A 17582-nucleotide genomic window follows, 5' to 3' on the forward strand; every position below is an offset into this window, starting at 1 on the left:
CATTTCAGCGTTGAATCAACGTTGAAAACCGGTCGCAAAAGATGTTGCGGAAACGTTGACAAAGTAATCGATTTTGCAAAGATATGTAACGCTATTAAAGACACGTTGATTAAACGTTGTTGCGTAACGTTGAAAAAACGTTACTAAAAGACGTTACAAAAATGTCGCAACTAAACGTTGAAAAAATGTTACTAAAATAGCGTTGCATAAACGTCGCAACATAACGTTGAAAAAACGTTACTAAAAAAGCGTTGTTAAAGCAGTCGATTTTGCAAGGATTTGTAACGTTGATAGTAAAACGTCGATTTAACGTTACTCAAAGACGTCGAATAAAGGTTGAAATATAACGTTGAATCAACGCTTATATATATATATATATATATATATATATATATATATATATATATATATATATATATATATATATATATATATATATATATATATATATATATATATATATATATATATATATATATATATATATATATATATATTGATTTGGCAAATAAAACAAAATTGTATGTTGAACTCTACACTTGCAATATTTTCAAAATCGATTTTTAAAACAACAGTAATATAGAATGATAAATATAAAAAAAGCCTAAAATATACAATTCATAGATATATAAAAATATAATATTTTTTCAAAGATTTATGAGTGTGAGTGTCTGTATATACATTTATACAATATATAAAAATACAATTTACAGGATATCGTATCGATAGGCCAGGATATCATTGAGATACAGAATCTAAACCAAAAAATAAAACTTTTATCATTAGTGGTCTGATAGCAAATGTAAAAAAAAAACGTTAATGAATTAGTATGATTATAAATAAATTTATAAAGTAAAAATAAATATATATATATAAATATAAATATAAATATAAATATATATATATATATATATACATATATATATATATATATATATATATATATATATATATATATATATATATATATATATATATATATATATATATATATATATATATATATATATATATATATATATATATATATATATATATATTAGGGTGGGTCGAATTTTTTTATCTTTCCTGTACATGAATAAAAAGTTGTCTTGGCATCAGTACAGTATGAAAATAATATTTAAAGATTTTTTATGAAACGTTTAGGGGTCCCAACTTTTGATTAAAGCCTTACCTTATTTGATGTATTTTAACCATTTCCTTGGTACAGTCTAAATACGTACCAACTATAAATCATGGACTAAAATGCGTTGGCAAATGGTTTAGCACCTAACTACAAGTGCTAAAAAAGAAATGGAATAAATTTTATAACGTTATTTACATGTGACGTCACCAACATTAGCAACAAACCATGTGCTGGATTTTTTAGAAACAAGCAAAATATCTAATATATTATTTTGTAATTTTATTTTCTTCTTTGCAATAATAGATCTATAGTAAAATTCAAGTAGGCTAATATAGATGTATACTACAGTAGGCTATAGTTTAGACTGTAGAAAGATCACTTCGTTTAACATGTAGGCCTATTTATGAGAGGGCTAAACATATTATAGTCTGTATAAATATTGGAATATTTATTGACTAAATTCTTATGAAAAATTGTTTTAACAGCTTTTATTTATTGTAACCATAACTTGTTGTAGTTTTTTTTATTATTTTAGACAAATATATTAAATATCCATATTTATGTGTACACGAAGTGCAACTAAACATCCATTGTTTGGACAGTTAGTTGATCTTCCTGAAAATCAAATCCCATCATATGAAGACGTTATTAAGGCGTTCTATTATAATCAGAAAACAGTATTAGAAATTAGCTTGCAAGAAAGATATTCAATTTTAGCAGACAGAGTGAAATGTATTTATTCAAAAGCAAGTATTCCCACAATAGAAGTGAATAGCACAATCATTAGGGTTAGAAGACTTATGGATAAAGTACATACACTTGAAAAATATTCAGATGCAAAAAGAACATCAGACACGTTCACTGAAAAGTTGAATTCTTTTCAGCAGTTATTTGACATTTGTACCTGCAAATGCTTTGATTCGGGCATTAGAGATAGGAACTTATGCACGTGCCCACTGCCAAATAAAATTCCATTGATAGAGTGGGATTTCTGGGTTGACCAGAAAACTGTTAGAAATATGATAATTGGTGGAGTAGACAAAGAAACGACAGCAACACTGGAAAAGAGACAAAAACGCAAGTTTATGAAATTAGTGTGTGATGAAGCACAGTCAAAAGAGGTTGAATATGAAACTGAGAAAGATATTGATGAGGATGAGCGTAACACATCTGAAAGTAATTATACATCAGAGGAAGAGACAGTATCAGTGCAGAACAGAAACAAGTACAAGGAATTATGTAAAGCAGTTGATCGATGCAAAATTAGCAACAGAGATACATGTCTTATTGTTAATGCTGTTTTAAAAGACCTCAGTATGTTGTCTTCAGCAACAATTCTTGATCCTTCAAAGCTACGTCGACAAAGGAATTTCTTGAGAGATACTCTGGTTGAAGAACATATGCAGAGCAATAAGGAATTTTGCTGTATAGGCTTTGATGGAAAACAAGACGCTACATTAGTTGAGAGTTTTGGTTGTAGAAGAAGTAAAAAAGAAGAACACTATAGTATTGTCTCGTATCCAGGAAACATATACATCGATCATGTAGTTCCTGAAAGTAGTAAAGCTGCTGATATAACAAAGGAGTTAATGTCAGTTATTATAGAGACAAACTCCGTAGAAAGCATTCAAGGTGTTGTGTGTGATGGCACAAATAATAATACAGGTAAAAGCAACGGAATCATAAGAAAATTGGAGGAGAACTTAGGTAGACCATTACAGTGGTTGGTATGCCTTCTACACTGTAACGAGCTGCCATTTAGAAGGTTTTTGGCAGGCGTGGATTTTGCTCGAACTACAGGACCTTCCACATCGACAGGTACAATTAGCTCAGCTCTAGAATATGATCCGAATGAATTGCCTGTCGTTAATTATTTGCCCATTACTGGTAAGGTGACTGATTGTGATGAAGCTGTCAAGAAGGATCTTAGCACAGACCAACTGTACTTTTTGAAAGCATGTCTAGCAGTACAGCGTGGACGTCAGGCTTCTACAGACATTGATTTCCTCGAGAAGAGTTTACCTGGAAATATAAGTCATGCTCGGTGGTTGACGAAAGCGAACAGGATTTTGCGTCTCTACATGTCTAGAGAGGTGGCATCTGAACCTCTCAGAAGAGTAACGCATTTCATTTTGAACTTTTACGGACCCTCTTGGTTCAAAATCAAATCAAATTCTTCTTGCCAAAATGGTGCTAACAACTTCTTTTACTTAGTTCAGTTGTTTCAGGAACTTGATGCATTAGATCAGGCTTTGGTTCGTCCTGTTCTCGAAAATAACTGCTACTTTGCACATGCTGAAAACATTCTGTTAGCTGCAGTTAGTGATAGTGATATGGAAGTCCGTCGTTTTTCAGTAGAACAAATAATAAGAGCAAGAGAGAAGCAGACTAATAGTAACATACCGGTTCGCGTCTTTGATAAGAAGGATATAACATTAAATTTGGCTGCGACATCGTTCATTAACATGATTGACTGGGACCAGAGTAATGTTACATCTCCTCCAATGCTATCACACCTTTTAAATGATCAACTTACTTACACACATCCAATACTACTGCCCGATGTTCCATGTCATTCACAGGCAGTAGAGAGAACAATTAAAGACGTTAGCGCTGCGAGCTGTAAAGTTTATGGGAGAAAGTCCCGTCATGGCATGGTGTTACAGAGTAAGAAATCCAGATTAGAGATACCAAAAATAGACAGCAAGAAAGATTTTATTAACAGTTAGGTTAAACAACTTTGTATTGTTGCTGTTTAACATTGATTCGTTACAGTTTACATTATTTTTAATTTGTAATACATTGCAATACATTACACTAACATTAGGTATTTATGTAGTCTTTCTAGTCAGAGTTGGGACCTGTAGACACTGTCCATAAAATAAAAAGTGAGGTTTTTTCAAACGAGTACATCAAAAAGCAACTTTTTAGACATGTACAGGATCTCCAACTTAATATTTTTTACATTTCGACCCACCTTAATATATATATATATATATATATATATATATATATATATATATATATATATATATATATATATATATATATATATATATATATATATAACAACCTTTTACTATCAATAAAACAATTTATAATACAATGAAAGATTAAATAAATAAACGTATATTTTAGAAAAAGCGCTTTACACAAGACACAAACAAAATCATATCATATCCTAAAATGTCATTAAAAAACTCTAAACTTCTGATTTCTGCTTTCTACAAAAATTTATTGGCGAATATTTCAGAATTGATTTTACAGCTTCATAAATCCCTGCTTCATCTGGGTATCTTTTTGAGACACTCTTTAAAATACAAAACTCAAACTTCTTGCTTAAATGCTATTAGTAAAAATCTGCATACTTAAAAAGTTTAAACAAAACATATTACCAACTAAAACACGATACAATTTTGTCTTTGAAAAATCAAACTTTTGTTTGGTTTTGTTTGTAGAATTGGTTGCCCCTTCATGTTTAACAAACAGCGCAACTCAATTGTTAACAGCCTAAAAAGTTAGTAATTATTTGAATCAATATTTACAATATTGTACAATACAACATTCATGCTACAGGAAAGAAACATGGAATGATATGCTTAAAAAAGCGTATAATTATATTTAATATAATAAATATATTTCGCAAACACTTTTTAAATTATCCATTAAAAACCATTCCCATTTCGGCTTGGAAAGGTGTAGAAAATTTACCTACTGCACAATAACATATTTTACATTATCTTTTAAGTTAACTCCACCAATTTTTGCTATTTGTGATACCTGCTTTCAAAAAAATCTTTCATCAATGCTTAAATAATTATATAATAAAAGGCAATCTTTTATAAAATCCCTTACATTTTTAAACAAATTTAAAAACATTGAAAGTTGAAAAAACAAAAAGTAATTATGTATAGAATGACAAATTATAATAAATAAAATAAAATTATATTGTTTAATCAACTTTTCAGTTAATAATATAAATGAATTTACCATGACAACATAAAGAAAAATTCAAAAAATTCAAAAAATCAAACTAGCAATAGCAACAGGGCAACTTACCCATTTAGAAAAAATGACACTGTCATTTAATGTAGTATCTAGCTCAATAAGTTGTTCTATTGAACTCAATGTATTTATTTGCAGATCTTCGCATACAACTAAAGAAACATTTTGAAGATCCTTTACCATACTTTTAATTTCTAAAAGTTGTTTAAAAACCTTTTTCTGAAATTCTAAAAAAAAAAATGCAATTTAATAAGCATGTATATACATTTTTTTTTTTTAATACATACAATTCTTTTTTTTTTATTCTTTACCATATAAAAAACAAAGAAAAGACAAATCCAAAAAGAAACACAATTATTCACAAACATAATTACTCACATTTCTCTTCAGATTCCTCATTCCAGAGTCATGAAATTAAATCCTTCACATACTTCTTTATCTATTAGTAATTACTTAGTAAAATAAATATAAACAATAAATGTAAAAACTAAAATGTAGAATAAGTGTAAACAGATTACAATATATATCTAGGCAATAATAATAAAATAAACAGATTCAAAATATTACTTTTCCCAAATTAGAAAGAAAAAAGTTTATTTGATGATGTACTTCACTATTAATATAAAACATTAATAATAGTTTTTTTTATTCATATTTAACAATTAAAATAGCAATGAATACAGTAAAATTTAATGACCTCCAGTTACTTTAATTCTTTTAACTCTGAGCTTGTTTAAGGAATCATCAATTGGAAACTTATTATAGGCAGCTTTCATTGCATGAACACCAGTTGGCCAAAATAACCAACCATCTTTTATCCAACAAGATATAACAACTGCCTCTGTTTCGATCTAATTTTTAAAATAAATAGATATCATTTTTTTTATTTACATATATATATATATATATATATATATATATATATATATATATATATATATATATATATATATATATATATATATATATATATATATATATATAGGGCTACCATATGAAATTTTGGAAAAATCAGGACATCATGTCTTTTTTAACCTGTCAAATCAGGACAAATAAAAAAAAGCAGAAAGTCTAAATCAGGACAAAAGCTCGTCACACTAAAAGTGAAAATGACAAAAAATACAACATTAAAAACCAGCTTTATTTTACATTTTTGTAATGACTGCAAGAATTATTTCTTGGAGATTGGGATTTTTTTTTACTTTAAGTTAAAGTAAAAGTTTAACACTAAAAAACCCTCTGTCACGAAGTAGAAACTTCATAAAAGTGGAAAGTACCAAACCAGCAAAAACAAAAGTAAAGTACTGCCTTATCATGTCTGCTACCACTGCCATTTCTGCCAGCACTGCCTAAAATTGCAAGAAAATAGTAAAAATTGAATGGAAAAGTTGGAGTTGCCAAGTCACCATTTTTCTCTTTGCTTTATTTTTTAGTTTTTGTCAAAATGATATTTTTTTCTTTTTTGTTATGGTTTTTTAAAATCAGGACATTTTGACACCTGATCAGGACAGTCAGGACAGACCCTTCAAATCAGGACTATGGTAGCCCTATATATAAATATATATATATATATATATATATATTTATTAAAATGAATAAAAACACCTTTTTATGGAACTCTAAGTTTCATGCCTTTCGGCAATCATCAGCCATTGTGTGTATATATATATATATATATATATATATATATATATATATATATATATATATATATATATATATATATATATATATATATATATATATAATTTACGTGTATATATACAAACAGCTGTCATGTTTTGAAAATGTTTGAAAAACTTTTCTACCACAGGATGTTTGCCCACTTAATTTCCTCCTCTAACCAAAAGTTTTTTAATGATTTATTACTCCAACAACTAATTTTAAAATGTCCAAAGTTTGCTACTGACTGAGCTGAAAATTATATTTGTATACATTTATGTGAAATTTTAAAAAAAGCATGTATATATTATACAGACAAACAAACACACAATATGTCTCTAAAATTTAGTCTATTAACATACTAAATTTAGTCTGACTTACTATATATTATTAGTTTTGATATTACTTTGTACATCTGAACATTATTAAAATGAGGTACTATTTCTAACTAAGAAATAACTTTTTTTAAAAAGTTGAGCATTTTATTAAAATGGTCAACTTAAAATAAAATAAAAATGTAGACAAAAATAACCTGAATAAATCGAATTTACCCTGAGATTTATGTATATTATATACAATTTGATATAAAATCTAATTTTAAAATTAGTCGCAATAAAAATAGGTTATAAAATAAATCTTTAACCCTCCGTCGGGCGCAATATTGAAACATGTGAAATCGGGCGCAATGTGCGTATTAGGCACAGAGTTAAAAGCTGCTATTTTTAACAACTCATATTAACATATACTATACTAAGTAATCACTGACCTTTATAAAGATGTATATAAAAATGATATCAAATTTTTTATGCAAAAAGTCAGTCTTATGATAAAATACTGAGTAATATTACAATTTAAGTAATAAAACAAAAAAAAATCTAGTTTCAAAATAACCAGAAACATAAATAATACTAAACATCAAGATTTTTCAAAATATTCCATTTGTAAGTCACATTAATGTACTTAAATCATATTTATTCTGATTTGGATATTTCATGTTCACTTAAATTGATGCATTCGTATAAAGAAAAGCATGGTTGACAGACTAAAACCTGATGGCTCATGCAAAGTGATTGGTGGCATTTTCGACATTCGTATTGAGATAACCTTCTTACACCCGTTTCTAAAGTGCACGTGACACATCTACGTCTTTTTGAAGTTGTAGGAGATTGTGATTTTTCTTGATCAATTCTTGGACGGAATCTTTGCATCCTAATACGTAGACTAAAAGGTATTCCAACGATATTCATGCTTCTTCTCTGTAGGTGTTCCAAAACCAATTCATGTGACAACTCTTTTAGAAATAATCTTCTTCGTTTTTTTTCGAGGTTATTCCCAATGTAAATTACTTGCGAATTGATCCCAGCAATATTTAGTATTGTATAGAAAATTACCATAGGCCAACGTCTGGTGTTTCGGCTCACGTTATAAGAAGCGCACATTTGATCTGCTACATCAACTCCACACTTAGTTTGATTGTAAAAAGTGATTATTTCCGGTTTCATTTGCTCTCCAGATTGAGGATCAATGGCATCATCATCGTGCAAACTTGAAACTAGAATGACATTCTTTCTTTCGCGCGGGATGTAGGAGACCAAAACTTTATTATTATTAAAACCAAACATGCTTGTGTTTGCTTTTCTACCTTTGACATTTATAAATGCAATTGGTAGCTGTTTTTTGTTTTTTTCTGACAGTGCCGACATATGAAAGCTTCTTAGTTTTTAATTTATCTACGAGATCGAAGCTAGTAAACCAGTTATCCGCTGTTATATTCCGACCAGATCCAAATAAAGGTTCAGCCATTCTCATCACCACATCATTTGGTTTATTGCTAAAACAAAAAGGGCCTTGTGGTTGTTGCCCAGCATAAATTTCCAATTTGACAGTATAAAACATCCTGGCACCAACTAGACTATAAAGTTTTATACCGTATTTGTTTGGTTTTGAGGGTATGTATTGCCGAAACTGACATCTACCTCGAAATCCCGGAAGCATTTCATCAACAGTAAGATTTTCCCCTGGACTAAAACTTTTCTGACAATTATTGACAAATGTTTCAAAGATTATTCGAACTGGGGCAAGGCGGTCAGTTTCTTTTCTTTGGTTTCGAGTTCTTCGGTCATCAAAACGAAGACAACAAATAAGTGTCTTAAACCGTTTGAGACTCATAACAAGAGAGAATTTTTCAATGCCATCACCTTCTTTTCCCCAAAGATTTTCCAAACTCATTCGATTTGCTCTATATACTCCTGCTAAATACAATAGTCCGATGAATGCTTTTACCTCAATTATGTCAGTGGATTTGATATCTCTCTGCCGCACAAACCTATCTTTTACGGAGTCAATATAAATATTTGTGTATGTGACAATCATTTCAATTATATTGTCATTAAAAATATTATTCCAACATTCATATGGAGTTTTGGCATTTTTTGCATTTCCAATTACTCCTGGAAGATGAGTGCAAATGTTGTGTGTCTTTCGACGTCGACTTTTTTTTAGTGGTTTAGTTAGCCACTCCGTTTTTTTATCTTTGCCCATAAAAGAGTTTCCTTCTTCTTTGTCATCTTCTTTTGTTTCGTTTTCAGATTGCTCAGTTTCTGAATTAAGAATGCATTGTTCAACTTCATCTTCAGAGTCAATATCACTTTCTTCTGCAAAATATTCAATTTGTGCAGGTTCTTCTTCAACTTCTTCCTCAAGTAACTTCCTTAGCTCATCAAATTGAGACGCCATTAAATTTTTCTTTAATAAATAAATTATGACATAATCAGACGCAATGTGCATATTAGGCCATTTGAAGATTTTCTATTTATTTTTATGAAATACGCACAGTTAGTTTAATATTACTAGTTTAAAATGTGCGAAATCAACAAATCTGAAAAAAAAAAATTAAAAAATAGCTACCTAAATAAAATGACTTAATCGGGCGCAATGAGCCTATCAGAACACACAGGTCAATTAATACACTTTGCGTTATCTGTTAAGTAACTAAGTGAGAGGGTTTTATAAGTCTTATAAAGACAGGAAATTACTAGAAAGATCTAGATTTAAAAGCGCTCCGGTGTGGAGAAAGTAACAAATGAATGAAGCATGTGCCTGTTAGATCAGTTGCGCCCGACGGAGGGTTAAAATATTCTTTATACCATCTGCATGCATTCTGTTAAGTTTTCCTTGCCTTTCCATTACGGCAAATTATTTTTGTAATGGCGGCATCAATGAGACAAAAATTGTCGATGTGCTACTTCCTCAACGTTGCAAAAGCAACGTTTTATTAACGTTGGCAAAAAAACACTTTTTCAACGTTTTTTAATTACCACATTTTCAACGTAGGTATATGTAACGTTGAATAAACGTTGTTTTATAAATAGCTTAACCCTCCGTCGGGCGCAACTGATCTAACAGGCACATGCTTCATTCATTTGTTACTTTCTCCACACCGGAGCGCTTTTAAATCTAGATCTTTCTAGTAATTTCCTGTCTTTATAAGACTTATAAAACCCTCTCACTTAGTTACTTAACAGATAACGCAAAGTGTATTAATTGACCTGTGTGTTCTGATAGGCTCATTGCGCCCGATTAAGTCATTTTATTTAGGTAGCTATTTTTTAATTTTTTTTTTTCAGATTTGTTGATTTCGCACATTTTAAACTAGTAATATTAAACTAACTGTGCGTATTTCATAAAAATAAATAGAAAATCTTCAAATGGCCTAATATGCACATTGCGTCTGATTATGTCATAATTTATTTATTAAAGAAAAATTTAATGGCGTCTCAATTTGATGAGCTAAGGAAGTTACTTGAGGAAGAAGTTGAAGAAGAACCTGCACAAATTGAATATTTTGCAGAAGAAAGTGATATTGACTCTGAAGATGAAGTTGAACAATGCATTCTTAATTCAGAAACTGAGCAATCTGAAAACGAAACAAAAGAAGATGACAAAGAAGAAGGAAACTCTTTTATGGGCAAAGATAAAAAAACGGAGTGGCTAACTAAACCACTAAAAAAAAGTCGACGTCGAAAGACACACAACATTTGCACTCATCTTCCAGGAGTAATTGGAAATGCAAAAAATGCCAAAACTCCATATGAATGTTGGAATAATATTTTTAATGACAATATAATTGAAATGATTGTCACATACACAAATATTTATATTGACTCCGTAAAAGATAGGTTTGTGCGGCAGAGAGATATCAAATCCACTGACATAATTGAGGTAAAAGCATTCATCGGACTATTGTATTTAGCAGGAGTATATAGAGCAAATCGAATGAGTTTGGAAAATCTTTGGGGAAAAGAAGGTGATGGCATTGAAAAATTCTCTCTTGTTATGAGTCTCAAACGGTTTAAGACACTTATTTGTTGTCTTCGTTTTGATGACCGAAGAACTCGAAACCAAAGAAAAGAAACTGACCGCCTTGCCCCAGTTCGAATAATCTTTGAAACATTTGTCAATAATTGTCAGAAAAGTTTTAGTCCAGGGGAAAATCTTACTGTTGATGAAATGCTTCCGGGATTTCGAGGTAGATGTCAGTTTCGGCAATACATACCCTCAAAACCAAACAAATACGGTATAAAACTTTATAGTCTAGTTGGTGCCAGGATGTTTTATACTGTCAAATTGGAAATTTATGCTGGGCAACAACCACAAGGCCCTTTTTGTTTTAGCAATAAACCAAATGATGTGGTGATGAGAATGGCTGAACCTTTATTTGGATCTGGTCGGAATATAACAGCGGATAACTGGTTTACTAGCTTCGATCTCGTAGATAAATTAAAAACTAAGAAGCTTTCATATGTCGGCACTGTCAGAAAAAAACAAAAAACAGCTACCAATTGCATTTATAAATGTCAAAGGTAGAAAAGCAAACACAAGCATGTTTGGTTTTAATAATAATAAAGTTTTGGTCTCCTACATCCCGCGCGAAAGAAAGAATGTCATTCTAGTTTCAAGTTTGCACGATGATGATGCCATTGATCCTCAATCTGGAGAGCAAATGAAACCGGAAATAATCACTTTTTACAATCAAACTAAGTGTGGAGTTGATGTAGCAGATCAAATGTGCGCTTCTTATAACGTGAGCCGAAACACCAGACGTTGGCCTATGGTAATTTTCTATACAATACTAAATATTGCTGGGATCAATTCGCAAGTAATTTACATTGGGAATAACCTCGAAAAAAAACGAAGAAGATTATTTCTAAAAGAGTTGTCACATGAATTGGTTTTGGAACACCTACAGAGAAGAAGCATGAATATCGTTGGAATACCTTTTAGTCTACGTATTAGGATGCAAAGATTCCGTCCAAGAATTGATCAAGAAAAATCACAATCTCCTACAACTTCAAAAAGACGTAGATGTGTCACGTGCACTTTAGAAACGGGTGTAAGAAGGTTATCTCAATACGAATGTCGAAAATGCCACCAATCACTTTGCATGAGCCATCAGGTTTTAGTCTGTCAACCATGCTTTTCTTTATACGAATGCATCAATTTAAGTGAACATGAAATATCCAAATCAGAATAAATATGATTTAAGTACATTAATGTGACTTACAAATGGAATATTTTGAAAAATCTTGATGTTTAGTATTATTTATGTTTCTGGTTATTTTGAAACTAGATTTTTTTTTGTTTTATTACTTAAATTGTAATATTACTCAGTATTTTATCATAAGACTGACTTTTTGCATAAAAAATTTGATATCATTTTTATATACATCTTTATAAAGGTCAGTGATTACTTAGTATAGTATATGTTAATATGAGTTGTTAAAAATAGCAGCTTTTAACTCTGTGCCTAATACGCACATTGCGCCCGATTTCACATGTTTCAATATTGCGCCCGACGCACAGTGACTCAAAGTGAAGAAAAAACGGCAAAAATTATATAACCATTGCATTTTAATATGTATTAAATGAATAGTTATTGTTTTTTTTGTCTAAAAATCAATTATGTGATTTTAAGTTATTTTTACGTGCAACAACCAGCAAAACGTGCGCGTATCTAAAAAATACGCGCGTATGAAATTTTACACGCGCAAGCAGATTTTTTTTTTTAATTTTTCTTCTCGAATCAAGTAATAGTTTGCATAATACATAATTTATTTTTAAATCTCTTGTTAACTCACTCCAACTTGTAATCAGGCGTGATCACACAGTACACTACCATCCAAATTTAAGTCATAATTATTACCGGGCCCCTCCCCTTTTGCTAAAAACAACGATTGAAAGAATTTTCAAAAAAAATAATAATAGTTCAGTCATCAACAAAGAGTATATAATAGAATGCTCTTAACATTACTATTATAATTATTTTAAATTTTAATTCATAGAAAATTTTAATTTTTTTAAAATTTCTGTCATCAATTGTTATCCTCCTCTTTTGATAAAAACAATGATTAAAAGAATTATCATTAATAAATAAAAAAAATTCAGACATCAACAAAGAGTAGATAATAGTTCTACTTTGAGCATTACTATTATAACTATTTTAAATTTTAATTCATAGAAAATTTTAATTTTTGATGGCAAATTTAACTATAAATAAAAAATTTCACAAAAGAATCACGACTGTTTAAGAAGAGAAAGAACTTCTACTGGAAGCAATTTCCCAATTTGACATCTATGGTTAGTGAATTGGATGCTCGATATAACTGGATCACTCCTTATCATAAGATAGTTAAACTGGTTTTTCATAACATTTATCCTTGAAATTTTGCATGAATGGTTTAATCTTGCATTTCTAATCTCTTTGTTAAGAGCCTCTAGTGATTCTTCTGAATAAACTCCAATGGGAAGTTCTAATGCATCGACAGTCTGTAAACCATGTTCTAAAAGTTTGTGAACGCTTGGAGGAATAACATACCAATTATATTCAGAAAGAATTTTATCTGTTGTATCATTACAATAATTTTGAAAAGAGCTTGGATCTAAATCATATCCTGAACAAAGATTAAACTGCTTTTAAAATTGTTTTAAGTCTAGAAATGATGTCAACATCTACACCAGTTATCTCAGAGAAAGTAATCGATTCCTCAAAGGCTCTTCTGGCAGTATTACCATCATTAGTGTTTCCAAAACCTTGTTTGGGCATGTCAACAATAAGACTTATTTCTTCCCTAAACTTCTTTTAGATAAATGCTTTTCTTTCTTTAACTGATTCTTTCTGCTCAGAGGTTTTAGCATAAAATGACCTAATTTTCAATTTATATCCAAGATGAAGAATGTACTCAAAGCATCTTATCCAAAGGTGAAGAGGTGAAAGGCCAAAAGATAAAGCTTCTTTATTGACAGGTTTAGATCTAATCAATTTAACGTCATTCATCTCTGTTGGCTTTGCTGAACATACATTACAGCTTTGAGAAGATGTAGTACTTGTCAGTGCATTAACAACTTTTCCATCAAACATAGTCAAATCCAAATTATACTTTATAATTGCTGTCATCATAGATGACTCAGCTTCTTCTGACTCTAAACTTACTACAAATGGTTCAAGTTTCTGAATCTCAATTCGTAATCGTTCCTCTTCTTCTTTAATTAGCATATCTGTTTCCTTTTTGTACTGCAAACATACCGGTCTGCAGAAATGTGTACTAGATGGTTTTTTGTTGTACCATATCACTGTATCATTAACAGTCAGTTTAAGAGGCACAACAGATGTTTGGAAAACACTCTCTTCATTTTTAATAACTTCATCTAGAGTTGTATCTAAATATTTTTGTTTATACAGACTCTGGCTAGACGCTCCATCAAAACTGCCTTTGAAATGCATGATTCCATGCTGATTGATATCTTTAACCAATAATTCAGAAAATATTTTGTTGCAACTATTTAGACTCAAGATTCTACACAGTGTGTGATTAAAAAGAGATTGAAGGGAGCAAACTGCAGATGTTTCTGAAAAAGTCATATTATCAGGATAGCATTTCTTTTTTTCAATTAAAATTTTATGAAGAGACGGATAGACGTTTGCATTTTGTAATAAGGAGCTATTTCTGATTATCTGGTATTGTTCATCGGACAGATCACATTGAATTTTTAGGCTGAGAGCATCTTCAACTTTCATTTAAACAGGTTCAAGCATAGACATGTTTTTCCTAATTTCATTTGCTTTATCTGGGTCCAAAGCCTTCTTTACTATAAAAATAAAATTGTTTCTACTAATGTTGGATTCAGTTGCTGCACTTTTTATAAAAGCTAATGCCAATGCTTCATGATTGTTTTCAGCTAAATGGGCAATTTTAGCTCTTTTGCTTCTTTCACCAAGATTTTCCCAAACTTTATTTTTTCTACCTGGAACTTCTTTAAATTTAACTCTTTTAACAAGATAGGGGAAAAACTCCTCCTGTAAATAGAAACTTAATTAAATAGAATGATTGCATAAAAAAAATTATTAACAAATAACTGTTTCTTTACCTGCAGCCAAACACCTTCTTTTAAAATCAATCTGTCATAGTTTCTATTATGCTTATCTAACTTAGCTCCCACTTTTGCTTTAAAAACAGACAACTTATTCTTTAAGTTAGTAAGCTCTGATTTATCGAAGTCATCTTCATGAAGGTTATAAACATTTAAAACTTCTTTAAACAAAGATTCAAGCAGATTAACTTTATTGAAACCTAGCTCTTTAATTTTTTGAAGAAGATCAATTCTTTTCATGTTTTATATATTATCTATAACATAACACACAAAAGTTATCAATAGTTTAACAATCTTATTGTCGTTTACATTATAGCTTAATAGCTACAAGTATTTTGAAAATCCATATATATATACATATATATATATATATATATATATATATATATATATATATATATATATATATATATATATATATATATATATATATATATATATATATATATATATATATATATATATATATACTAAAAATAATAGGTAAGGCTGATACTCTTTTTTTAAAAGAGTTTATATTTTAAATAAATAAAATTTACTTGCTTCAATTTACTCCAACCTTTTATTGTATACTCGCTAAATGTAATATTTAGCGAGTAAATGATAAAAGCTCTTTTTTAGATTGGAGCAAATTGGAGCAGGTAAATTTTATTCCAGCAAATGGTATATTGCTGACAGTACTCATAAACACTAAAATCAGCGTGGAGTTATGCGGAACATTTTTGTTCTTGTACCACAAATAATGTGTTACAAATAAAAAAAAAAATTTTTATTAAAATATTTCTTCATGCTGAGTAATAGCTTAAACCTAATAATCATTAGAAAAAAATCATTCAATTACATTGTGAATTGACACAATTTTAATAAATTAATAAAAAATACTAACACTTTAGCTACTATGTCTCCATAATATAAATTTCTAAAACTGACTATTTTATCGAACATTTCCGGTTTTTTTTCGTCATAAAAAAAGCATTAATAAAGTGCTTCAAATTAATACACAAACTTGCAATGGCTTCAAAAAAAGTTTTAAATTGTTATGCATCTGGCCTTACCATCATTAAAAGTTATTTGTATTTAGAAACTAAAGACTTTATTTTTTTTCCTTTTTTGCCACTTTTTAAGGATTTTGAGCCACTGTGCGACGGAGGGTTAAATACGTTGAAAAAGCAGCTAATGTGTAACGTTGATAAACCTTAAACTTTGCGACGTTTTTACTGTGATTATTTGCGCACTTTTATTCAACGTTGAATAAACGCGATTCTTTGAGAAGATAATATACGTTGAAATTTAAACGCTTTTTCAACGTTGAAAATGTAACGTTTAAAAAGCGGTTTAATTTTAACGTTGATAAAGCATAAATTTTGAAACGTTTTAAAGTGGCTTTTTTGCGTAAAGTGATTCCACGTTGAATAAACGTTTTATTTTGAGAAGCTAAATTACGTTACAATTTCAACGCTTATTCAACGTTTCAATTTACCGCGATTTAGTATACAAAAACGGACATTGATTCAACGTTGAAAAGACGTTGTTTTTGTCACTGTAACGCTTTTTTTTCGCTGCGACCGGTTTTCAACGTTGATTCAACGCTGACATGTTTGCTGGGTAGCCAACAATAACTTCTTTTTCGGAAAAATGGCAATTAATATTATGTTTAATATTTCCTTTTGTTTGGATGATGACCTTCATGCAATATTGTTTTAATGTGTTGTTGATCTTGCGGAATCATAATTTCTTGTATATTTTGTCATCTGCCATTCACAGTGAGTACTGATTCCTAAGGTGCCCCCTCCCAAAAAAAAATTTCTTCCTTATTTTCTGACTCCCAAACTTTAAATGGCTTCTTATTGGTTATCTATACAACCACAAGAAATTACAGCTTATTTGGAGGTATTTTAAGTGTCCCCCAAATTATCTGATTTTTTGCCTGCTTAAAGCGAAAAACGACTAAGGGCCTGTTTATATAGAAAGCGGGCTGGCTCAGCAAACGAGCCAGCCCGAGATCTCGGCATACGGGCTGGTTAATTTCTTATAATATAAGTTTTATTATTAAGTTTATTATTTTACGCGGAAGCTTTTAAATTTAAAAAATGTAAGAATTTGTGCGCATGCGTACAAATTTATATTATAAATTGCGTACAAATTTATATTAAAAATTTGTACGCATGCGCACAATTTCTTACATTTTTTAAATTTGAAAGCTTCCGCGTAAAATAATAAACTTAATAATAAAACTGGCATCTTCCGTTTACTTAAAATTTTAGTTGTTTTGCTTGTACAATTTACAAAAGATCCAGTATCTTTTAAATAATATAAAGTAATAGCTACTTTTTTATCTGCTGATAGAGCTCTAGAGCTAGGC

General features: G+C 29.8%; 2 protein-coding genes across 11 annotated transcripts; both read right to left on the minus strand.

Moving 5' to 3' along the window:
- Positions 1–532: 532 nt before the first annotated feature.
- On the minus strand, positions 533–10163 carry LOC149878863 (uncharacterized). 9 transcript variants are annotated; one of them, XM_090072072.1, is made up of 7 exons: positions 9940–10163; positions 6440–6480; positions 5829–5982; positions 5186–5283; positions 4842–4906; positions 4522–4636; positions 533–755 (listed from the first exon to the last, which is right to left on the minus strand). In XM_090072072.1, exons 1-6 carry the CDS (start codon positions 9977–9979, stop codon positions 4525–4527), a joined length of 510 nt encoding a protein of 169 aa, XP_089928198.1. In that variant the 5' UTR covers positions 9980–10163; the 3' UTR covers positions 533–755; positions 4522–4524. The 9 variants fall into 9 exon arrangements, 7 of the variants coding, with proteins under 7 accessions (XP_089928198.1, XP_089928199.1, XP_089928200.1 ...); XM_090072073.1 differs by lacking the exon at positions 9940–10163 and adding an exon at positions 7175–7546; XM_090072074.1 differs by lacking the exon at positions 9940–10163 and adding an exon at positions 6885–7479.
- A 2743-nt stretch (positions 10164–12906) lies between these two features.
- LOC149878864 (uncharacterized) lies at positions 12907–15579 on the minus strand. 2 transcript variants are annotated; one of them, XM_090072218.1, is made up of 2 exons: positions 15218–15572; positions 12907–13013 (listed from the first exon to the last, which is right to left on the minus strand). In XM_090072218.1, the coding sequence occupies exons 1-2, from the start codon at positions 15458–15460 to the stop codon at positions 12978–12980; spliced, it is 279 nt and encodes a 92-aa protein (XP_089928344.1). In that variant the 5' UTR covers positions 15461–15572; the 3' UTR covers positions 12907–12977. The 2 variants fall into 2 exon arrangements, with proteins under 2 accessions (XP_089928344.1, XP_089928343.1); XM_090072217.1 differs by lacking the exon at positions 12907–13013 and adding an exon at positions 13321–15146 and having other exon boundaries at positions 15218–15579.
- Between the last annotated feature and the right edge of the window lie 2003 nt (positions 15580–17582).

This window comes from Hydra viridissima, unplaced genomic scaffold (genome assembly GCF_058129835.1).
Source record: "Hydra viridissima isolate aposymbiotic clone 2 unplaced genomic scaffold, HvirCarnegie_v1 scaffold_14, whole genome shotgun sequence".
Taxonomy (NCBI): domain Eukaryota; kingdom Metazoa; phylum Cnidaria; class Hydrozoa; order Anthoathecata; family Hydridae; genus Hydra; species Hydra viridissima.

Excerpts from the sequence above, each read along its gene's own strand:
- LOC149878863 (XM_090072072.1), bottom strand. The coding sequence starts at position 9,979 with ATGGAAAGGCAAGGAAAACTTAACAGAATGCATGCAGATG. Across the intron at positions 6,481-9,939 it reads TAACAGAATGCATGCAGATG|GCAGTGCTGGCAGAAATGGC; the intron begins GTATAAAGAATA and ends TTGCAATTTTAG. Across the intron at positions 5,983-6,439 it reads GTGGTAGCAGACATGATAAG|ATCGAAACAGAGGCAGTTGT; the intron begins GCAGTACTTTAC and ends TTTAAAAATTAG.
- LOC149878864 (XM_090072217.1), bottom strand. The coding sequence starts at position 15,460 with ATGAAAAGAATTGATCTTCTTCAAAAAATTAAAGAGCTAGGTTTCAAT. Across the intron at positions 15,147-15,217 it reads AAGAAGGTGTTTGGCTGCAG|GAGGAGTTTTTCCCCTATCT; the intron begins GTAAAGAAACAG and ends TTCTATTTACAG.